Source organism: Epinephelus moara, chromosome 6 (assembly GCF_006386435.1).
Source record: "Epinephelus moara isolate mb chromosome 6, YSFRI_EMoa_1.0, whole genome shotgun sequence".
NCBI lineage: Eukaryota > Metazoa > Chordata > Actinopteri > Perciformes > Serranidae > Epinephelus > Epinephelus moara.
This window is the reverse complement of record NC_065511.1, coordinates 31699762-31724789: the sequence shown is the minus strand read 5'-3', so window position 1 is coordinate 31724789 and position 25028 is coordinate 31699762. Positions and strand designations below refer to the sequence as shown.

The window sequence follows — 25028 nt, the reverse complement described above, 5'->3', positions numbered from 1 at the left end:
CTTAGATTACTAAATAAACATTCACCTCGTCGCTAGATAGACCTACTCCTGAAAAACTCGTGTCTGCGCAAGGCTTTTTGTCCCTACGAGGCCACCGTCATTTACCCGACGGGAGGGGTGAGCGAGTGAGCCCTGCAATCTAGAATTTGACCACTGATGTCACTGTTTTCAACAGTTTTCAACCCATTTTACTCAGTGGCCCTTTAAAAGTCTAATATGTTTTCACAGCAGTTAGATGCAAAAAGCCGAGTATCGGACACTCAGCAATATAGATTACTTTTCCCTTAACTCTCCCCTTATCTGCTGAATTGGGAGCCATAAATTGGAAGCAAATGTCAGAATTGTGTTTTGACAGATTATGTCGACGCATTTGATTTGACTTCTTTGGCAAAATGCTCCATAAAAACCAATGTATGTTTTGGAAGTTTTTTTATATACTTTAATAGAAAAATAAATGAACATTTAAAGAGTCTGAACTGTTCTTTACTTTTGCTGTATTAACAATAGTGTCATTTAGATGTGCTTCGGTCAGGACTAAATCATCCGTATTTTCTTACATTAGCCTTTCTTACTCTCAGGTGAGCATAATCAACAGGTTATAGACTTTTTAAAATACAAAAATGTGAAATGATTGGTTATGTTATCATTATCAGCCATAAGAAGCAGGTAATTGTCAATATCAGCTGAAAAAAAATCTATATCATGCATCCCTACAGAATATAGGTCATTGTAGAGAATGACTTTAACTAAGAGCCAAAAATTAGGCACATAGTAAAACACAGAGTATAATGAAATAAAATGTAATAAAATATATGTGACATCACCAAAAAGCTTATCTAAAAAAGTGGGTTTTTAAAAGTGATTTAAAACATGATGCAGATTTTGCAGCCCTGATCTCCTCAGGCAGGTCATTTCATACTCTAGGAGCTCTGCCTGTAAAGGCTCCATCATCTTAATCTGGAGTTTGGCATGACAAGGAGTGACGCATTTGACGATCTCAAGGGACATAGGGCAATATAAGGTCAGATAAGTAACTTGGAGTGAGGCCTCCCGAGATAGCAGGTAGCCAGTGTAAGGAAGCCAGGATAAGGGAAATGTGTTTCTTAGCCCAAGTCAAAATCCTGGCAGCAATGTTTTGAGTGAGCTTAAAGCAGGAAAGGGATTTTTTTTTTTTTTTTTTTTTTTTTTTTTTACTGATGCCAGTGCAAGGCATGGATAACGGGTTCCAGATTGTAGTGGAAAGAAATGATCTAATCCTTGAAATGTGTCTTAGATGGTGAAAGCAACACTGAACCACTGATCTAATATGTTTGTCTAAGATTAGATTTTGATCCAAAACAACACCAAGATTTAAGCAATGTTGGGTTATGAATGGGACAGTGAACTAAAGCTGTTTGATATTTGGGAGTTTGCACTGTCTGGACCTTTGATCGATGATCTGTTCTATCAGCATTTAGCTGAAGGAAATCATGGATGTCATAAAGGCAGTTCAACAGGTTGATAGTGTTCTGGTAGTTGTCTGCAAGGTCACAGCTTAGATAGATCAGAGTATCATCTACATAACAATGGAAGCTGATATTATGCCTAGTATAAAGTGACCAAGAGGAAGCATGTAAAAGAAAAAGAGAATTGGACCCAGCACCAAGCCTTGGGGTACCCCACAGTGGACACCTTAATGACACCAGTGGCATTAATATAGCAGCAAACCACTATTTTCTACATAAAGATATAGTGGAGTAATGGTGTCCCGAGCAGAGAATGAAGTCATGCTCCCTCTGTATGTGTTATTATCTGAGCTTCTCTGATGTTTGTTGTGGTAAGCTGGTCCGGCCGCGTGTGCATGTTAGTGCATGTGTGTATCCCACTGGTTAGCTCATTGGCGTTGCTTTGCACAGCTCTCATAATGCGGTTACTGCTGATATCGGGACGGCGTTGTTGTGGAAGCATAGCACCCACCCTGTGGTTCCCTACCTGGTTAACACCATTAGCTCTGTTGATGTTGTTTAGTGCCATTTATGGAGTTAGCATTGTTAGCTGCTAGCCGTGACTCAGCCACGTTCATGTTGAGTAACGTGTGCAGACAACTCATAGGCTCTGAATTTTGCAGAAAGCCTCTTTAAGGTTAGGAAAAGATCAAGATTACCATTGGTGAAAAGGTGGAGGTGAATTGGGGGCCTTCAACGAAACACCATCTCCAGTTTCCTGCATGAAAGTCAGATACTCTATACGTCCATCCACCACCCCAACCTCCATTCTGTAACCTTCCACCTCTTTATATTTAGGGCTTTACCACTGAACAGCGGTATTGCACACAAATCTTGCTGTGCTGAGTCATTCAATATGAACTTAATTCCTTGGATACTCGACCGGCTTTTTATACACCCACAAGCGTGCACATACTGTCGAGTTAATAGACTTATCTGTGGAAGAGTTAGACCGTAGAAAACATGTCACACACAATTTTGAGTTCCTCCTCTTCCCTCTGGACAGACATACAGGCTCTTTAAAGGCTGAAGCAACAGATGTTGTTTTTCTTATTCCCAGAGCAAAACTACAGATTGAATAATGCAGTCCTGTTACCTGCGTTTGCATCCTAAGGGCAGAGTTTTATGTTGACTGTAATGTTTGTTTTCCTGCATTTTTGTGTGTTCTGACTGCTTGCTGTGCAAATCGACTCCTCTACCAGCCTAACAAACAAACAAAATAAAGATTTCTCTTCTCCACACACACACACACACGTACAGTATAGATTAACTGCATGTGTTAACGCATATTTTATGCATAGTTCCTACATAAATACACAGACAAATACACATACAGACAAAAACATAACAAATGCAAATTATTTCATACAGGCACACTGCATGATACAGTTAAGATATACACATCCTATCATGCCCTGTGGCTTGTATAAAAGGCTGAGCAGACCCAGCTGACCTTGATTTTGAATCAAGATTGCATTACAACAAGGCTAAGAGTCTTCAGCGATGCTATCAGCACTGTGAGGCTGTACTTAAGCATAACAGTGCTTTGAGCTGAATGCTAATGTAGGCATACTACAATGCTCACAGTTACAAAGCTAGCATGCTGATCTGATTTTTAAAGGGATGGGTCAGTGTTTTTTAATTTTTAAGTGAGGTTGTATGAAAATAAGTTTAAGTGTACACTATATTTAGAGTATTTATACCACTTTCTCTTGCCATCAGACAGCCCTTTCTGACAGGGAGCTAAAGCTGTTATCTTTGTTCTCTTCAAAGCTACCACACCAAGCACTCCAAAGTTGTCAAAAACCGGCACTTGGTCAGTGACTTAAGGCGTCAGACACTGACGAAAAAAGCTGTCCTTTCATATCAGCATGATACGTGGCCGGTTATAGTTTAATGCCGGTCAGCGGCATCAAGGGGAAACAGAGGGATTAAAGGGGTTAAAGCAGCGGAAGTCCAAGAATGGGATGGGTGGTGGATGGGTCCAACAACCCCCGACTTTCACCCGGGAGGCCAATGTTTGCTCGCTGCAAGATTGTGAAGCCAAAGCCTGTTCTTTTTTCCTAAACCCAACCACATCCGTTTGTTGGCAAAACATAACCACTTGTGTTTGTTGCTGATTGGAAAAAAGTAAATTTGTGGTGTTGTACCAGGGAAGTGCGTTTATTTTAAGATACTGTATGGAAACTGTACATATCCTGTATAAACGGAAGTCAATTTTAAAAACACACAATGCATGTAACAAGCTGAAGTTGACATCGTGTCCCTGAATGTCAAAAACCAAAGCACACAGGGTACCTTGCATGTCATAGCTTGATGTGGACGGTCCATGAACAAACGTCGATATATGATGAGGTCGGAGAGAGAATGTGTTGACCAGGCGTCTCTGACAAAAACAAGTAATTTTACCTCTCAGAACACAGGAGTTGCTTGTCCATCACTGTTTAAAGCAGTTTGTTTGTGTTGCTGTGTGACTTAAGTGTTTTAAAGAATTTGTACAGACTCACCGAGGTCACATAACAACTCAAATAAACTCACTGATCAAGGCAGTGGTAGACCAGCAACTCCCATTAACTACAATTATTGTTTTTGTCAAAGGAGTGTGGTGGCTTTTAAGAGGGTGATATACTGGCTTCAGGCCCCCGTTGGAAAGGGCTGTTCTGACAGCAAGAAAAGGCAGTGAAAATATTCTAAATGAAGCGTACACCTTAACTGATACTGATATTTTTGTGTGGTTAAAATATGTTTTGCTGCTGCACCCATCCACAGCAGTACATTGCTTAGTCTCCATGGGTACCCTGTCCGCTGCTCCAAACTGATGGCACGCTGACCACCATCTACTGTATATAATACACTGGCTGTGGATAAATACCACACACAACCACACTTCAAATAATCCAAACTATCCCTTTAACAAGTCTCAGTTTAGCATGTTTACATGCTCACATTCGCCATTTACTGTAGATGAAAACGACATTAGTTTTTTGCATGGATTTCACTCTTAAACCACAGAATTGGACAAATTAAAATTTTGACCTGATGACGCTGCTGGATGAAAAGTCAGGGGATGACTACAGTGACTGCAATTAATCCGGATCAAAGTGGTGGATTAAACAACCGACAGACCAACCGACACAGACCGACAGAGCCATCCTCAGAGCTGTGTTGCTAGCATGGCCAAAAAGTGACTTTGAGAGAGTGTTCATTATTACTTTGGCAGAAGCTTCACTCACAAACTGCTCAGTATCCCAATCAGAGCGTGCGACAAAGTGACATCTGTGTTTAGATTGGTGGGAAAGACGACATGTGGGAGTTTACCACCACCATCATCAAACAGTAAATGAGGGAATATGTTTTAGAAATGGTGTTTATTCCTTCAGTGGAGTTCAGGGACTTGTAGAATCTATGCCAAGGAGCACTGAAGCTTCTGGCAGCCGGACTGTGCCAACACTGATGATATATTTTCCCTCTTTCTTTCCTCCCGTTTTTTCAGAGCGGCACATCTGCTGTCCAGGTACCGCCCTCGCTGTCCTATTATTGCCATCACCAGAAGCCCACAGGTACAGTCTGCCTCTGTGAACCAGCACTGCATTTGTCTTGTCTGAAACACAACTTAATTGTTGATGACTCACTTTTTTTTTTTTTAAACTAAAGAGTGTGTTACAGTCAATATTTACTCTGGCAGTCTGCTGTAAATGGTGCCAGCACTAAAGACGTCACATTGGTCTGAGTGTATTTATGTGTCACATTTTATTGGAGTGTATTCCTGTTTTTATGGGACAGTTGTTTTAAAGCATCTGTTCAGAGCACCAAACGTGTCACGAATCGCTTTAAAATACATCACAATTACCTAAGATGAGTCATGTGGAGTTAATCCATAAGATCCCCCTCCATATGCTGAATGCTCCACATGGAGGTCAGAGGTCAGGGTCAGATTCAGAGCAGCACATCTGGACCAGGTGTGGACACAGTCAGCACACTGGATGGCTGCTTGCGTGGGGGCATAACCCTGCTATCCTACTTATAGTAACACCCATAACTTCTTAGATCACAGGATGGTCATTTTAAATGTCGAAACCTTTATTTATACAGTGGAAACATGACAGCAAGCTCTTTTTTGCAGCAGAGTCCTGTTGATATACAAATTATAAGTATGATAAGAAGTTGTCATGCAATAGAAAACAACATTTACATACATGCGCTTATTATAATTAAAAAGTGAGGCTTAAAACAAAGCAAAAACATTACTGAAACACTTCTAAAATGATGTCCATACCCATTATTAATATAACTTGAGTAGTTGGTAATTCATGCTATTATTGAACAATTCTGTAACAGAATAGAAAATGGTTTCCTGAGGGTGAAACTAGAGGAAAGGGTCATGAGATCTTTAAGATCATTAAGATCTTTAGAACATTAATGGGTTCAACCTTATTCTGCCCTTTACATTGTATGTAAATTTGACATTTTGGGCTGATAGTGTTGCTAGAGACGCTTATAGTGTCCATAATGGAAAGTTTAGTCCTCAGGGGAGCATGAATATGCATTTTAAATTCTGTGATATTTATATATTTAAAGGAGCTATATGTAAGAAATCTAAAGCAAATAGTCATAAAATCTTCCTAATATGTCACAGAGACTAAGGAATAATGTTCATATAACATACTGATCTCACCAACAACAATAGTACAGCCAGAATATTCGCATTTAAAAAAAAAAATTTACGGTCCGCAAATCATGTTTATGTTTTGAATTTGTGTTTTGGCCTGTTGCGCCACCCACCGCCGTCTACCAGTCACGCAGTCAGTAGAGTCTCAGCATCAGTTACAGTTACGACTGAGCTACAATGGCTGACGGTGCGACTAAACCCAAACGACCTCATTTTGATACACACGACTTGCGGCAGTATTTTGAATTTGAGTGCAGTAACCGTTTTGGCCACATTCTTACATACAGCGCCTTTAATGTATACAAGTGGGAGTTTTGGCCCACTGGTGGTGCTAGAGAAGTTGGGGTTTATGAAAAACCTCCATTAATCTTTAATGTGCACAGCAAAGTTAATGGACAGCAAGCCTCAGTTCTTTTTAGGTAACTATTGGATCAAATTGTCAGTGAAAGGGAAATTGGTCTCACAGTGGCTTCAATCAGTTTTCAAGGGTTCACAAGAAAACCTTTTTAAGAAAACGAATACTTCCATTACCCAGAATAATTACGTTTGATTTTTCTCTCTGGGTACTTAGACATCTTCACATCTCCAAAAATCCTTCAAATGATATGACCTAAGAAAGAAAATTGCTCGTTGGTTGAACTAATAACTCATGTTCACACGATCTGTGATGAGGAGTCACAAGTAGAGATTACTGTGAAGTCTTTCCCCTTTTGGTGACCCTTACGGGACCTTATGTACAGTAGTTCACTGAGAGACAAATCATTTCTGATCCAATTTTAATCGTGCCATGAATTACACAAATGATGCTTTCCAATTTAAGAATAATTTTGTAAGTCAAGAAAAGCGTGTTTTTCCAGAGTGCCATTTAGTTTGTGTCAACCTGAGGTGTTTCATCCAGCGATTCCTGGTAATTTTATAAGCCAGGAAGCAAAAGAACAAGCAGGACCTGTTGCTTGTGTGAGCACATTATGGCAGTGGTTCCCATCTGTTCAACCCACGGGGTCCAGATTTCTCCTTAGTCATTAGTCCGAGGTCCACACAGTTTGATTTATTCAGCGTTTGGACATGTTATCAAGCTAGTTTGCTAATTTACAAATTTGACCTGTTTTCAAGTCACTTGCAGTCCATTCAGAATGGATCCATGACCCATCTCTGGACCGCAACCCACTGTTTGGGAACCACTGCCTTATGGTATGAAATACACTGCCAATGTTGTTTCAGCAAGAGAGAAAGCTACAACATCATTTATGCGACATTAGGGTGTGCAGTCTTTCTAACTGTTGAGTTCAGTATCTTGCCTAAGGATACTTCTACAAGCAGACCCTCCGCCCTTCTTCTGATTATTGGACGAGCTGCTCTACCCCTGAGCCACAGCCGCCCCAATTTAATGTAATCACATTTCCTGGGACAATAAAGCCCTTCAAATTGAACTGAATTAAAACCCACGTATTAAGGGCTTGCGTGATACAAGAGTCTTCAATACACCACTGTTTCTGTTTGAATAAATGCTCTGCTATGTTTTGTCGGGGCTGAATGCAGCCGAGGTCGCATGGTGGTCCACTGGAAAGAGAGGGACTTGGTGTCTGTATTAACATTGTGCAGTCAAAAACTAAAACAGTCGGGAACAACTGAATTAGTTTAGTTAAGGTCTGGAAAATCTTGAATGGACAGATGAACCGAAACAGATTCACTTGAACTGAGTACGTCTCTGTCCTCTCCCTCAGGTGGCCCGTCAGTCTCAGCTGCTACGAGGAGTGTTTCCTGTCCTCTTCCACCCTCTGCCTGCTCCCGTCTGGGCCGATGATGTCGACAACAGGGTCAACTTTGGCATGGACATAGGTCAGTGTGTGGGAGAGCTGTTTTGTCTGCTTGTACGCCTCCATTACTATGCACATTTATATGCTATTATACTGTCTAACTCACACACACTCCTCTTTTTCCCCCGCAGGGAAAGCAAGAGGATTCTTCAAGTCGGGCGACATGGTGATCGTGGTGACGGGCTGGATCCCAGGGTCGGGTCACACTAACATTATGAGGGCAGTCAATGTCCCGTAGACAACCTGATGTTATCTGACTTTAAATCTGACTGAAATGCTGACGATGAAAACCAAAGAACTCCTTTTTAAATAAAATGACAGCAACCGTCTCTTATAGAATAACCAAAGCATTTTAACAGCATCATCATTGTTATTTAAAGTCAGGGTTAAAGTAGAGGAACACTTGTCACTGGAACTGGTCTCATAAATGTTGAACATGTGTGTCTTGAAAGCGATGACTCCCTCCAAATAAAACTTGAACTATTACGTTTAACTTGCTGTTCTTCTATTTCATACCGAGACTGAAGCTTCACTGATTGAGCCGTCCAGCCTCCCCTTCTCATCTGTGTTATTTGTGGGACGAATACTGAATTGAAAATGAGCATTGTCTCTTTGCCTGCCATTGTTGAAGCATATCATTATCGGTAGCCTTTACAGAACGTGAAGATAAGGCTTTCATCCTTGTCCATAGTCCTGAGCTTATCTCTATGATGGCGCAATTCTTTCAGCTATTATGAGCCGCGCCAGGAGATCTCGAGATGACGGGGTACTGAACTACATCCCTTTGTCCACTGAGATGACCCAGATGCTGACATCTGCCTACTGTTCTCTCGTAAACTAATTATATATCTGCTCCTGTGTGGGGCTTTCTCATGTCTGATGGTCCTTATGTGACATCCCCGCCTTTCCTCTGCAGGCTTCCTCCTTCTTTCACATTTCCTTTCCAGCTCTAATCGCCTCGAATCCTCCCGCCTTAGATTACCTATTCTCTTTCTGTCCATCACATCCACATATTTGCTCACAATGCGTGTGAATGTGTCTGTCACATCTACATTAACATGCAGCGAGCAAATTTCTGGGTGGTTGGCTGGGTGACATTTTGTCTTTTAAAATGTATGGGGTAGCAGCACTTCAGTGTTGTAGCTGGTTGAGGTGGTGCTGTTTAAATGATTTATATGCTGTTGGATGAATTGATCCATAAAATGCATCATAAATTCATATGTGTCGTGTCTAAAAAAAAAAAAAAAAAAGTACAATATCTACCTCTGAAATGGAGTGGAAGTATAAAGATTGCACTGTAAAAAATAAATAAATGTAGTTTTTTTCTCATGAAATTTAACAAATCCCCCCTGTATTTCAAAATGACAGGAAAATCATCTTAAAATTACACGAATTAACTGTTTTTTTCCACACACAAAGAAAAAATCTGTGCAAATGGATACTCTGAGAATCTGTCTGACAGCTTTTAAATGACAAATTTATCAAAAGGAACAATTTTTATTTAAGAACGTAGCTGCATTTCTGTCATTTTACAAAGAATTAGTTATGTCAGTGATATATCGCTGTCAAATACATGGTCTTGAGCATATTATGAGACAATGGGCTCACGGGCACAGACATTCAAAAGGCCCCACCACCTCTCCCACACAGGAGCAAGACACACAGATTTAAGGTCGTTTAGCATCCCTTGTAGTCGTTTTGCATCTCACTGTGGTTTTGTGGCTGCTTGTAGTCGCTTTGTGTCCCTTTTTGTAATTATTTTGGTCTTTTCGTAGTTAGTTTTTGTCTGTGGTTTTGACCCTTTTGTTGTCATTTTATGTCTCTTTGTTGTTGCTTTGTGTCTCTCTGTTGTTNGTCTCTGTTGATATTTTGTGTCTTTTTATGGTCCATTTTATGTCTCTCTGAGTCTTCATGAGTCTCTCTGTAGTTACTTTGTGATTTTTGCAGCTGTTTTGCATCTCCTTGTAGATGTTTGTCTTTTTGTTGTCATTTCATGTTTCTTTGTGGTTATTTTGAGTCTTTTCCTAGTGGGTATACATCTTCTTGAGTTACATCTTGCAGGTGGAGGCCTTGGGGCCCCCTGACCCTTTTGGCCCCAGCCTCTTCCATTATTGTAACATTAGACCAAGTATTTACATAATACTATACATTCACATTTGTATGTTTCCATACATGCATTACATGTGCTTTAAAAGGAATAGTTCCTCGGAAAAATAATATTTTTTTTATCATGCATGAAGTTCATTACAGTGTATGAATCATATTTCTATTAGTCATATAACTAATAGAAATATTTTGTCATTTTGCGTAACTTAACCACTGCTTTGCACACATAAACTGAAAAAACAGATATTGACTATGCCATGAGACAGTTAAAAACTAAATGTGCACAGATTTGTACTTTTAACTTTATTATTTGATTTTTTTATTTAAATATTTGATTAATTGTTAGTAAGTCTATTTCATGTTGTACAAACTGATACTAATTGTATGTAAGAGTTACTTTCAGTAGCTGATTTTTTAATATGCAGCTCTTTATCAGCTCTCAACAGGTGATATATTATTAACTGTGTATTTAGAAAATTGCATTGGCACTTGTAGTCTTTTTAAATGACCTGCTATGATTCATCAGCTGTGATAGGATGAAATTATTTATTACCTCAAAAGCAGCCTTTCAAGGAGTTTGGCTCCACAGCTTTTCATTAACTAACCATTTTATTAATTTATCCATTTACAAAGCATTTTATTCTTCTCTCGGGTCTTTCTCTATAGCTCTCTGCTCTTAAATCGACTTGCTCTTTTTCCGATGTTTAAATAAAGTTTCGTCATCGCTCTTCCATCACGCGCTCCCTCGCTGTATTGGAGAGAGAGAGAAAAGATGACGCGCGACCTGTACCTGCGAGGGATGCGTGCGTCTTTGCGCCGTCCGGGCATGCGGCCTTGGGGGACGTATGATGGGGATGCGGATGCCATGGCAACAGGCCGATTAGATCCGGACCTTTATATGCACATTTATTTATTTAATATGTCATTTGCATGCTACGCGTGCCTCTGTGGACGTGCCGGCTCGACCTCTGAGTGTTGAGTCAGAGTGAGAAGTGAATTTCAGCTCCAGTCCGTCGGCTGTGAAGGAGCAGCCACCTTTAACGCTCAACAAGTTGTTTTATTTTTTCTTTTAAGGAGGCTTTTGAATTCACCAGAGCGCACCGTTTTACCTTGGAGCTGCTTGTTCTATTGAAATAAGGCGTCCTTTAATGTGTCCTCGGTGCCATAGAGGGAGAAAGGACAGCGCTGTATCCCGGTAGTCTGGACACAATGTCATTGAAAGTCGGCAGAAGTGGAAATAGATGGCAGCAGCTGATGATGAGCGAGCAGGAGATTTCGGGCGTCAGACTCTGAACACCTGACCAGGTTAATTCCGGCGTCACTTTTACAGAACAGCTCTGTTGTAGAGCCGGTTGTCTCCTCCTCTGGCTGTCTGAGCGCTCCTGTCGGGCTGGCAACGTTTCGGCGCGCCTCCCATCATGATGAGTGTTTTTCCGCTCGGATGCTGAACATGACAACGTGCCGCGGATTCCGGGAAATCATGGGCTAGATTTGGGGTCATTTGACTTGTTTGCGCCGTCTTGTGTGTCCCTGTCGATCCATTTTTTCCCTGTGTGCTTGTTTCTAGTGTGCGTGTCAGAATGAATCAGTGCGCCTTGGAGTATGAGCGCCTGTGTGTGCCTATTATGTGCGTCCCTTATGTGCATTAACAAGCTATCCTTCCTGACAGAGGATCAAGTGTCCTTGTCATTCATCCGCAGATGAATGTTTCCCACCTTGCCGCTCAAAACCATCTCTTACATAATGGTGTATGTGGAGAATAGCCAAATTGGGTGAGCCGCCTGGTCATATAGGCTACACGGACAGGACCCAGACGGCCAATGAGCGGCGAGCTCCGTTATCTACAAAAGACCGGGAATCCGGTGCCAATATGACCGGCGTCGGAGCGTTGAGGGCGGCTGTGGAGAGGAGAGGGAGGGCCGCGGGTGGAGAGAAACGTTTCAAGGACGAGGAAGGAGGAATGGTACAGAAACATCTGTGAGGACAAAAGAGAGTCTTAAAGAGGAAAAGTGAAGCTGCTGGCGTCACACCGGCAGGGTGAAGGATTTAACGTCTGGATGGGGCTGTTTCCAAGGGCACTGAGGTAAGCATGGCCACATCGGTGGAGAGAGGGCGGAGGTGTGAGCTGCCGGCTCCAGGACAATGACTGGAGATACACAGAGCACTTTTCTCTAGCGCCTTCTATTTAACATTCAGACTGACATTGACATTCTCACCTAATCTGAAGAGGTCGAGTACATTACAGAGTAGTTTTCCTGAGGGTTATAGGTTTTATTCACCCTCCTCCTCCTCCTCCTCTTCCTCCCTGAGTTGGGATGGATGGGGTGGCTGGAGGTGTGGGTACCCCCGGTAGCGCCGGGGGGTCTGGGGGTGACAGCCTCCCCAGGCGTAACGGAGGGGACGCGAAGCGACGCAGCAAGGGCAGCCTGCCCTCCCCGGGCTACAGGCTGTCCCAGGCCTCACTGGAGGGGGAGAGGGGCTCGTTTGGAGCGGACAGCACCTCCTCAGGTGGACGCGGCCGTCGCCCCTCCATCATGAGCTCCTCCACCAGAGACGGCCTTCCCTTCCGCGCAGCCGGCACCCCAACCACCCCGGTGCCCCTGCCGCCCCCGCCCTCCTCCTCCTCTGCCACAGCCCATCCTCCTCCTCCGCGCTCAGTGGGCTTTGCCGCGACCCGCGCCGCCCTGCCCTCCACCTCCTCCACCGGGACCGGAGTGATGGTGGTGGCAACCGGCCCAGAGACCACCACCACCACGGCGTGCAACACCACTGCAGCAGGGACCCCCGAGCTGATGGGTCCATCTGGACTGGGTGGGTTCGGCATGGGGCTGGACGGGGAGGACTACAGCACCTCCAACCAGAGCACCTTCATCCAGAGACAGTTTGGGGCCATGCTTCAGCCCGGGGTCAACAAGTTCAGCCTGCGCATGTTTGGGTCCCACAAAGCTGTGGCGATGGAGCAGGAGAGACTGAAATCAGCGGGGTCGTGGATCATTCACCCGTACAGTGACTTCAGGTATGAAGTCAGAAACACACACACTCACACACTCTCACACACCCTCCACAGCTCGTCACACTGATGTTGGTTTGTGGAATGAATGCCACTTGTAGCAGATAAAAGGCACATAAAGTTCTTGTGTGAAATGTGGATCAAAGCAAATTGAAAGCCAGCTCACTTTAGCGAGCACACTTCAGGCGTAATGATAGACACTTAAGTAGAGGGAACAGAAACATATCATACACCCAGCAGCCTCTTAGGTTTTTAACTGGGCGAAATGAGGAGGAGGAGGAGGAGGAGGAGGAGGAGGGAGAGACATGCAGGGACACAAAAGAGGCGTACAGGAAGTGATGTGGGGGTCAGAGGAGAGGAGGAGATGCAGCTAGAGCTTCTGGAGAAAACATGGAGCAGGGAGGAGGTGGGAATCGCCATATTATCACGATACAATATTACTGCAACTTTAACACGGTTTGCAATATGCACAGTATACTGACAGCAGATATGGCGATATATTGCGATTCATGACCTTTTATTAACTGCAAATTATGAAATGAATGAAAACTTTAACATATGTTTTAAATAAGATAAAGGTTTCAGTCTGTTGATCTCACTTAATTTTTTTTTTGCAGCAAAATGTATCAGTTGTTGAACGAGCAATTGATTTTATTATTCCAGCAGGATACCAAAAATTGAATTCATATTTGCAACTGTAATAATTCATGTAACACCCATTCTTAAGACAAATCATGTCCTACCAAAAAAAACAATGAAACAAACAAACAAACAAAAAAAGTCAAAATTTTAACTTATCAAGACTTAAAATGATTTTTAAATAATTCATTTTTATAAAATAAATATAATTTATTGGGTAATTCAGTCTGTTTTAATTTTCTTTTTCAACCTGTGCCAGAAAACACCCTTGTCCCAGACAAGATTTTACAACTTCAAACAACTGAAAAATGTGTTAAAAGCCTTCAAAATCTAAAACTAACAGTGCATACTGACACTTTTGGTGTAAAAATGTACCGCTAAAATCATCTTGATTTGAATTATTATCATTATTTGTGTGAAAATGTCAGCTTTTGAAAGATCTGTCCCAGATTCTTCTGTCAGATTTCTACAAAAACATAATTTAATCAGGCATAAAGTGGGGTAGCTATATCACAGGGACTCCTGTTTCACTTCCTGGTTTTCAAAAGGGCAGGAGTGCTGCTCAAGTACTGGTAAGCTTTGTATTTTCTGATAAATTCATTCAATAATGGGGCTAATGGGTGTGTCTCAACCATAACATGTCAGCTCTGTAGCTCTTTTAAATCAAAACTTTATAAGAATTATGTTTTAAAAATGAGTATTTTGATAAGGAACTCTGAAAAATAAAATGGCTACTCACTAAAACTGCAGTGAAATTATTGAATATATAACTTTTTGTCAACTCTGTGACATGTCAGCTCTGTCAGATCTTACCTCTGACATCCATCGTGTATGCTATTCAAAGAAAAGTTAAATCATTGGGAGGTCGGCCCGTTACAAAGTTTAATAGCCAAGACTTTGATCCTTTAAAATATATTTCCCAGCCTAATCAAGGAGTCAAAATCTAAATCCAAAAATGTAAGCTTCTGTCCCAATTCCCAAGAATGGGTGATAATAAAACAAATGATACTTAGCGTTTGTGTATCGATACAATTTTGCCACACAAAATACTGTGATACCATACCGTACTGATTTCTTTCCCTCACTCCTGATACAGAGGCAGAGGCTGTGAGAAAGGTTAACAGGGAGAATGAAAAAAAGGGGAGTCCTTGGAGGCATGATGAAGGCAGGGAGAGGTGTTTATGGAAAGGGTGGTGTTCAGGTGACGAGGCCTCCAGTGTAGACACCACGCAGCAGTGGCAGGTCTCCATCTGTAAACTAATGACAGAATAAATACTCTACACGGTGGCCTGTTGTTTCCAGAAGAAACGGTCTCACAGTCAGAGGGAGATAAAGGTGACGAGATGCAAAGCAGGGGGACAAATTTAGCCAGAATGTGTTTGGCTGATCAGGGGGGGCAGCGAGAGACGCCTTCCATGTCAATTAGGTGAAATGTTAAGTGTGTTTTCATGTGAACAGTGGATGAACCCAGCACAGCACGCCCTGCTGGCGACTCCATGCATGGATTTTTCTTCTAGAACAATTAGCACGAGAATCAATAACGCCTGAGGTGAAAATGACAGTCGAGGCTGCTTATTTGTTGGTTAAAGTCTCCTTGTGAGGATAAAGACAAACCTGGTGGTAAATTCTCGCAGTAAATGTTTCCCTGGCGTCCTTTTTGTTTTTTTAATGGAGAGGAATTTTATGAATGTCCAGCCTTGAACACACAAGGCCAACTTGCACGCACCCTAACATGTCATAGTTAAAGACTGACATGCTGAGCGTCCTGGTCACTGGCTGTTTGAGACTTTGCATAAATACACACCTAAAAATGTGCAGGTGGACAGCAGAGGGAGAGACAGCGTTCATAATCTCCAGACAGGCTGCAGCAACAATGGATGACTTGATCCCCAAGGCTCCTGGCCCACTTTTGTCTCATCAGCCACTCGCACACACACTCACACACACGTAAGTCGTTTTGTATTGTCTGTCAATTTGATGATCACTCACAAGCGCTGCTTATGAGTCTGCTCACAGGAGATACGGTGAACGAGGTCAGCGAGGAACTCAGGGAGGGAAGGGTGGATGAGCGGGTGTGGAAGGAGGGATGGATGGATGGATGGATGGATGGGTGTGGAAGGAGGGATGGATGGATGGATGGATGGATGGTTGCCCCTCCTGCACTTATTGATATTCATGCAAGATATCTAAAGATGTTAATAGTCCCAATTAGCCCGTCGGAGAATCACAATTGAATTTTGATCAATTATGCATGACTTCCTAAATTATGCAAGTTGAGTATGCATTATGCATAATTCACTCATCTAACTTTTCAGTTAAGTACCTGTAGTCTGGAGCGGAGTCTGAAGAGGAACTTTGTGAGGCCGGAGCGAGCGAGAAGCAAAGACAGATTACTTCCAAAGCCCCTTTATTGTGTTTGTGTCCTGGTGTTGACCTTGAGCACAAGAGATTGTGTGTGTGTGTGTGTGTGTGCAGTAATGTGTGTGGTCTGTCATTATTGAGGGTGCTGCAGATAAGCTCACACGCCCTTCACCTCATTAAGAAAATATGGGTTGTTGTCGCTGCACCTATAAGAATACATAATGAGAGGCAGAGGGAGACGATTCAGAGCACAGAAAGTGAGGAGGACAGTTTTTTCTGTCACCGCACACAAGTCGTGTCGAGGCGAGGTTGGTGGCATTACACATATAGTAACAGGGATTTATTGCGTAATAGCCAGTCGCTGTTGTGCTTGTTTGTCTGTACGTCTGGCAGGATGATGGGTGGAAACTTGCTCAGAACTGACATCTGGCCAACAGCGAGCGGGGAACCAATCACAGGCCGCTCAGGAGACACTTGGCCTCAATTACAGTAGAATTAGTGTTTGGTTTGACAACAGCTGAGCAGGTAGATGCAGGTCACTTCTCCTGCAGCACCTGTTCATGTACAAGATGGAATACTGATGAGACCACGGAGAACTGCTTTGATTGCATTTGCAATTCCTATCTGTGTGTGTGTGTGAGACAGACTCGGTGCACTTGTGTGTACTCATGAACTCTACACACACACACACACACACGCACGATCGCATGCAATCCAAGAGCCAGTGTTGCCTCACTCCACCGCCTCGACAGGTATTTAGCCAACATGACAAACCTTCACATCATACCTGGTTTGGATCTGACGTCTTGTCTCGTCTGTTTGGTTGTTCTCACATCTCAGTGACAGCAGAGGCTGATTAATGTGCAGTGACATGTACAGTGTCGTCTATTATGTTACTCAGCAAACAAAAACATTGTTGCTGCATGCCACTGAGGTTAGATCAACCCTCATTTCAATAATAGTTAATCATCTGTGTGTGTGTGAAGACAGGTAGAGACAAAGACATCATAAATGGGTGTAATTACCCGAAGGATGATGATGTAGGGCAGTGGAGGTAAGTACTCAGATCCTTTACTTAAGTAAAAGTAGCAGTACAACAAATTAAAAGACACTTAAGTAAAATGGCTTCCTTTAAATCTGCTTTGTGGTGAAGTACTGGATAACGTTACCGCTTTAGGCTTTAAACAAGCATTTAAAATGAAACCATCTGGAAAGTTTGGTCGCCTGATATCACCAGACCAACTCAAGAAAACCAGAACAAATAATACATGAGCACGTAGATTTGCAGCCCAGTTGCAGGAAGGAAAATGTTGGCATTGTATGTCTCTGCAAACCATGAATACATTAGCATGTTTCATATCTACCATATCAATGTTTCTACAGTGAAGGAATATATAAGCTGACTTTGTCATCCTGAGATAGAGAGGATGGTGGATGACGTTACACCACCTGCCTAGCTGCAGACTACTATTTAAGACCAGCAAACAAGAAAACCAGTTGTTTTTTAGCGAGTCATTGCTGTGTATCCAGAGGCTTTTTAGCCATCAAACATGGGTGTTTTTTTGCAGCCCGTCCCTCTTTTTCCTCCAGGGGTAGTGCCACAAAAAGCTGTTGTATATTACCAAGATATCACTGTGTTTCCTGTGGGAACTTGGGCCCCCAAGATCGTGTATTTTAAGGCAAAACATGATCTTTTCCCAACCAAAACTAAGCAGTTTTTGTGCCTAACCAAACATAAACCACAGCATATCCCTCACATAATAGTGTGTAAATGTAACATATCTGTGGTTTGCAGAAACATACAGTGCCAAAGCTGCAAACAACTCATTGCCTGGGTCCAGACCTTTGAATCTGCCCACTCCACTGAGTTGACTGATTCGTCTTGCATCATGACGTGAAATGGCGGTTTCGCAGTTGAACAAGTGATCTATTGAATGAGCGTCGCGTTGAGACTAATGCTGTTGTCAAGCTGTGTGCCCACAACATAGACTTCCAACGTAGACGGCGTGTCTTCTCAATTCCCCTGACATCATATTTGGTTTTAACTTCACTCCACTCTTAAAACTCTGGCAAAACCAGTATGTTGGTGTGGCTATGCACCAGTGTCAACCTAAAATGATGTTAGATTCAGGTGGATACTACGTGGGCCTAATGATTGGTTAGAGAAAAAAAAAAATTCCTGTTGTTTTCATGGCATTTAAAATGGTGTATGCGTGTATTGGTGCATGTGTGGTATAGATGTGTGTTGTTTTTATATTCTATCATGTAAAATCAGTGTAGACATATTTCTACTTTTCTTAATGTAAATTCTGCATCTTTTCAGTTGTTAACTGAGAGCATGAATGTTAATAAACTAGACCTGAGAATATCAGTTAGTGTGGAGGCAATGTCAGACTGAAGAGGGAAACTGAGTGAGACAAGTGACTGATGTCAGACAAATTCTGTGTGACATCAGTCGAGGCCCCACGTTTTGCATGTGATATGTTTTCTATTTAAAGTAGTTGAGTATAAAATGACAATATTTCTTTCATAGATGTAGTGCAGTAGAATTAAAAAGTAGCAGAATTTGAAATACAAGTACAGTACGAGTCAGTCAAGTAAAGTACACATACTGTCTTTTTGGCTTTGTCTCTGTCCCTTTAAGAGAGTCGCCTACTCTCCAGTGTTTGTTGCCTCGGTGCAGCCTTTGCATGAGTAACCTGAATGAACTGAGCTCCACTGAGTGTTTATTTTCGTCGTCTGAACATCTTTGTGCGGTTCAATCTACATTAATGAAATACTCTTAATTGCTTTTCAGTCCGGAGCTCTTGTTGCTCTTTGCAGTGGCGTGGTGAGTGCGGCTGGTGTTCTGCAGCACTGTCTATATCTCCTCCGCCGGTGGTGAAATACAAGGCGCCATAAACACAAGATACTCTCAGACTGAGTGCTCATAATCTGGTTAAAAAACGCAATAAGCAGTCTCATACGATGTTTTTGCTGTCGTTTATGGCGTGTGGTGTTTCCCCACAGGCGGGGCTCAGACGCTGCACTCCACGTGTCTTTGCATTAAAACTTCGCAAGTAAAAACACCTGTGTGACAGCTGACGTGAAACAAAGGATCGGCTCCTCTGTATCACTCTAGAGCCGATCCCGATCAGCTAAAAAAACTTATCGAAAGTTATCAGATCGGGACATCCCTAAATACAATAATAATCGTGCATTTAGAAACGCTGTTTTCTGCCACAATAAGGTTGTCACAACGATTGCTTTCATTAACCATAATCTAAAAAGTCCAAGTTGACATATTCAAATAGTTTAATCCGAGCAAAACCCAAAAATATTTGGATACGATTATGAAAATAGTCACAGATATATTTCTGTTCATTGAGTAATTGCTTAATAGACTAGAATCATTTCAGCTCTAGTACAGTATACAACTACAACAGCAAAGTCTCTGCCTCATTAAAAAGAATATTTTGCCTCTGGAGAAGCTCCGTCAGGTCACGTCCTCCATCAGAACACTAAGTACCACTGTAGAGTATTGAATTTTAGATAATATTTTATATTTGAATAGCGCTGGCAGACATAAACAATCAGTGCAACATGATTTGATTTACAGAGTCGTTTCCTATAATGAGAGTTAACAAAGCGTGTCCTCAAGGTCAGGAATAAATCTTCAGCCCCGTCACAACAGCAGCTACAGAACCGCTGCGTCTGTGTTGCTGTAAATAATCCCTGTATTTATTGCCAGTGATTATGAAGTGATACATCTGTCAGCATAAGTGACAAAGTCAGGGAGAAGTGTGTGTGTGTGTGTGTGTGTGTGTGGCAGAGTGATGACTCATACTTAATCTTCATCAGTCTAGCGGCAGCGTCACACACCATGAGGTTGTGTTACTAAATTAGAGCTCAATAGCAATCGACCACAGAGCTTGAGTGTACTTTCTCGCAGAAGGAGAGCATGTGTGTGGAGGGAGAGAGGGGACGCAAGAGGAAGCAAGTCATTGATATGGGTTAAGGTGATGGATGAAGGGATTAGGAGGAGAAAGGCAGAAAGATGACGGGCATCATCTCCACATGATTGGATCGCCTCTTCTGTCATACTTTAATCACTCGCAGCATTTTTACAAGGGGGCTACGTCATGCGGTAATACCCTCCAGCATGAAATACAGACTGATGAATCCTCCCAAGGTTACTGATCATTTGCCTCTCTTTGTCCCCCTCTGTCTGACTCCCTTTCTCAGTTCAGTTCAATTCCACTCTGCTTTGTTAGTATAAGAGATAAAGAATGTGATTTATGTTGGCAAAGCATTTGCAAAGGATGAAACTGTCTTGAGGGAAATGTTCACTTGTACCAGTCTTGCACATGGAGAAGGCTACCAGGAGGAATTAGTCTTAGTGTCTTGGATGATCCCTGAGTTGTTCTCACCATCTGGCTCAGGAGGATGTTACAAAGGGGAGACTATATATCCAAAAATATTAACATAAGAATGTGTATATATCAGGAAATAGGATATAAAAGGATTAAGTAGGAGAATTATGGTGTTGGTGGAGGTCAAGAGACAGACTAGCAAGTCTAAAAGGTGCCTCTATGCCTGAAGCTATCCAGATTGTACTTTAAAGGGGCACTCCGCCCATTTTGAACACAGGGTAGTTCACTCTTTTTCTTTTGCAATTAAAGCTTTTATCAACTTTTTCAATATACAGCATGATGAGACAAACAACCAAATGCTACAGTAGATCAATTTACAATGGGAAATAAGTAAAAGACCAAAAAATAAAAAATAAAATAGAATAACATAAAATAAAATAAAATAAATAAATAAAATAGAATTAAATTAAATAAGATAAATTAAATTAAATTAAATTAAATCGAATTTAATTGAACTAAATTGAACTAAATGAAATTAAATCAAATTAAATTAAATCTGGGCATGCAAAATTAGCTACAAGTACCGTAAATAATAATGATAATCATTTTATTTATAGGTGCCTTTCACAACACATTTATGTCACCCTACTGGCAAAGATAGAGAACATAACAATTATTAAAGTCAAAGAGATAAGGAATTAAGTAACATCAAAAAAAGAATAAAAAATAAGATAATTATAACATAACAACAAATAAATATTACGAACAGTATAGACGGACAGGAGTCAGACTTGAATGGGCTATTTGAAAGAGATGAGTTTTAAGGTAGGATTTAAAAGGAAAGAGAGAGTTGATGTTACAAATGTCCGGTGGGAGGCAGTTCCAGAGGCGGAGGGCAGAACCTCTGAAGGCTCTAGACCCCATAGTGGTCAGGCGGGCTGATGGGACAGTGAAGTGGATGGAAGAGGAAGACCTGAGAGTGCGGGTGGGGGTGTGGATAAAGAGTTCGGAGAGGCACAGATTGTGGATGGCCTTAAAGGTGAGGGGTAAGACCTTTAAGTCAAAACAGTGTTTAACTGGGAACCAGTGAAGCTGCTGAAGGACAGGTTATGTAAGTTAAGGGGCATCATGTATCAATATGTGGGATGGCATATTGTCCTTAATGAGAAATAAAGACATTTTTAGAAATATTTACTTCTGGTTAGGTTCCTTCCTTTTTATAGAACAAAAGCTTTCCTTGGTAATTATGAGTCCTTGCAATTAGAGCTTCAAAAGAGGCAATGTCTGTAATCAATTTCAACCATTCTGCAAAACGTGGTTCTTTCTGGCTCTTCAAATGGTGGAAAACAATCCTAGAAACGGCAAAGTGTGCCAGTGTAAATCCAGTTTTGTTTAGATATACTCAGTGGTAGAAGAGATCGGTCTCCTAATAAACACAGCTGGGGAGATTCTGTCAATGGCTTATGCAACCATTCGCTGATACTGTGAAAGTTTACTTGTTATGGAGAAAAACACTCAACTGGTAAAAACTGAGGTATAATGTCTTCTGTGGCTCTGAAAATGTTTTAAAGTTATGTAAAATAACTCTGTGTCATCAAGGTCATCTCAGTTTGGGCCAGTGTACAAACTGTGGATGTATTTTAAGATCTGGATAGGCTACTGGATTTGAAGGTGGTACTTATTCCATCCATCCACTTTCATCCGCTTATCCGTGACTCATGGGGGCAGCAGGCTGAGCAAAGTATTCAAGACGTCCCTACCCCTAGCAACGCTTCCCAGCTCCTCCTGGGGGACCCCGAGGCGTTCCTAGGCCAGACAAGATATGTAATCCCTCCAGCATGTTCTGGGTCTACCCTGGGGCCTCCTACCTGTTTGACATGCCTGGAACACCTCTAACGGGAGGCGCCCAGGTGGCATCCTGATCAGATGCCTGAACCACCTCAACTGACCCCTTTTGATGTGAAGGATCAGCAGCTCTACTCCGAGCTCCCTCCGAATGTCCGAGCTCCTCACCCTATCTCTAAGTCTGAGCCCAGCCACCCTTCAGAGGAAACTCATTTCGTCCGCTTGTATCTGCCACCTCAATCTTTCGGTCACTACCCAGACCCTAGGTGAGGGTTGGGATATAGATGGAACAGTAAATTGAAAGCTTTGCCTTCTGGCTCAGCTCTCTCTTCACCACGACAGCACCAAACCAGCGCTCCATCTCACCCATGAACAAGACCCCGAGATACTTGAACTCCTTTGCTTGGGGCAGTTACTCACTCCCAACCTGCTGCTCGCCTGGTGCATATGCCAAAAAAGTGGCGAAAATGCTTTTTGGGCCACAGGGTATTTTTTCGCTGCAGTATCGCGAGTAGCCAGTGGGAGATATTAGAAGCACGGCTGAGCGGCTTTCCCGGGGGCCTGGTACAAAGTGGAGTTCTGAAGTTTGAAAGATGAGGGCAGGGTGGTCTGAATAAAAGATTCTATCAACATGTTTTATAGGATTTGGAGCTTCACCTGCTACAATCTAAAAGTCACAACATCTCAGCCTCTGCTGCTTCAGTATTGACCTTTCTTTATTGGATCTGCCTCTCACAACTTTATGTAAGTCAGACCCTGAACGACAGGAGTGCTCCTTTAAATCTATTTTTTTATGTTCTTCACAGTGAAGTAAAATGCACGGTCTTCTTCAGTTTGAAAATCAATCAGATAAGTTTTTCTCATGAATGTAAAGGCTACATCATAGCGAAAACCTAACACATACTGAATACAATAGGACCTTTTCAAAGCAGATAGACTTGTCATAGTAGGAAAAGAAAGTAGCAAAGGTGTTACTAATAACCTTAGCGACGGCTCTGTTGTATTTAAATGTCCCAATTATTGTATGTTGTCATGTTTTGTAACAAAGTCAGATGTACATTTGTAATATTAAGTATCATAATTACACAAAATTTGTTTCAGTTATTACCTGACACGCTTAGGCCTCCATAGTCAATATGTGGAAGGTTTGATCCTCAGTTTCTGTACCCCTACCTTAACCTTTGGGTGTACCCCATGAGCCCAGTCTCACTCCAAAGTCCTCAAAATCCGGCGCTTGGGTAGTGACTTGGGGCGTCAGAAACCAACGAAAAAGGTGTCCTTTAATGTAGTTTAATGGCGCCCAGCAGCGTCAGAAGAAAACGCAGCAGGACAAGGACAAAAGTTAAGGCAGCGAATGTCCAAGTGGGTTGGGCGGGTCCAACAAACACTGAATTTCACCTGAGAGAGCAGTGTTCACGTCCTGTCAGATTCTGAAGCCAAACCCTGTTCTTTTTTCCTAAACCTAACCGCTTGTTTTTTTTTCCTAAACCCAACTATGTGCATTTGTTGTCAATGGGGGAAAAAAAACGTAATTTCTTGGCGTTGTACCAAGGTAGTGCAATTTTGAAAGAGACTGTATGTAAGCGTTAAATGTAAAAAAAAAGTGTATTTTGAAAGAAGACAATGCATGTAGCAGGTAGAACTTGACACAGCATCCCAGAACATTGGCAACCAATGCACCCAGGGTACCTTTCATGTCGTATGTGGACGTGGAAACCATACGTCAATATGTGACGAGGTTTGAGTGAGAATGTGTTGACCCCACCTATAAAGGGGTGGCTCCCACCTTACCTCTTCCCTTTAGCTGTGACATTGCTGTTAAACTGTTTATAAGTTCAGTTTTCAGCCTTAACTTATTGTGTAATATACTAACATATTCCTGTGTCACTTAATTTGTGTAGGGGCTCAAGTTATATGGTTGTAATTGACGGAGGATTTTGTTTTTACCTCTTGCTGTCAGTGCTGTCTCAAAATGGTAAAGGAATGTAGTATTAATTAGGAGCTGTTTATGAGAATCAGGCTTTCCACTTGTTAATTTCTTAATAACTTTAGTTGTCAAAAGATAGCAAGAAATGGCCATAACAAGATGAGAGAGAAGAGGCAAATTCTCCTGTTTTAAAAGCTGGAACTAAATAATGATGATTATTTTTGTTGCCAATTTTGTCGACTTGCCAGTGTTTGCTTTTTATATCACATTCAGCTGAAAGCACTAAATACAGACTTCAAACTTCAAAGCAGAAACTTTAGCAGCTTCTGTGACCAAACTGAAGGACAAGGAGGTGAGGCTTACCCACAGTAGATTTGAGGGGGGAGTCCTTCTGGATATCCAACAGGACTCACTGGCCAATTCCTTCGATCAGCTCCAAGAACAGAAGGAAAATCTTGGGCAGCAGATCTCCAATTTAAATTGGAGCAGATGAACAGAGCGAAAGAGGCCCTTCAAAATGAAGTGGAGGCAAAGAAGCTGGAGCTCCGGGGCAGGAAGTTGCTTGTGGTGGCTAAAACCAACTGGGAGTTGGAAAGTGATCTGGTGTTTGAGCGGTAGTCAAGCTCAGAAGCTGCAGAATAAATGGAGCAAGATGGAGGACACTAAGAAGACACTGGAAAGATCCCAGGTTTCTCATCAAGCCCAGCTGGAGGAACAGAGAGAGGACATGGATGGAGGCTGAGCAGGAGCTGAAGGTTGGACATCACCAGTGGCAGGAGGACAACCCTCCTCTCTTGGCACAGATGAAAAATTCCCAG

The 25028-nt window shown here is 42.1% G+C and overlaps 2 protein-coding genes across 3 annotated transcripts in view; both read left to right on the top strand.

Moving 5' to 3' along the window:
- Window positions 1–8463, top strand: part of pklr (pyruvate kinase L/R) — a 29732-nt gene extending 21269 nt beyond the window's left edge. For both annotated transcript variants that reach the window (XM_050046676.1, XM_050046675.1), the window contains exons 10-12: window positions 4978–5044; window positions 7878–7992; window positions 8102–8463. In XM_050046676.1, coding sequence (XP_049902633.1) covers window positions 4978–5044; window positions 7878–7992; window positions 8102–8208 — 289 coding nt within the window. In that variant the 3' untranslated portion in view covers window positions 8209–8463. The remainder of the gene's footprint in view (window positions 1–4977; window positions 5045–7877; window positions 7993–8101) is intronic.
- A 3928-nt stretch (window positions 8464–12391) lies between these two features.
- Window positions 12392–25028, top strand: part of LOC126391776 (potassium/sodium hyperpolarization-activated cyclic nucleotide-gated channel 2-like) — a 29119-nt gene continuing 16482 nt past the window's right edge. The window contains exon 1 of the mRNA XM_050046710.1: window positions 12392–13092. Coding sequence (XP_049902667.1) covers window positions 12392–13092 — 701 coding nt within the window. The remainder of the gene's footprint in view (window positions 13093–25028) is intronic.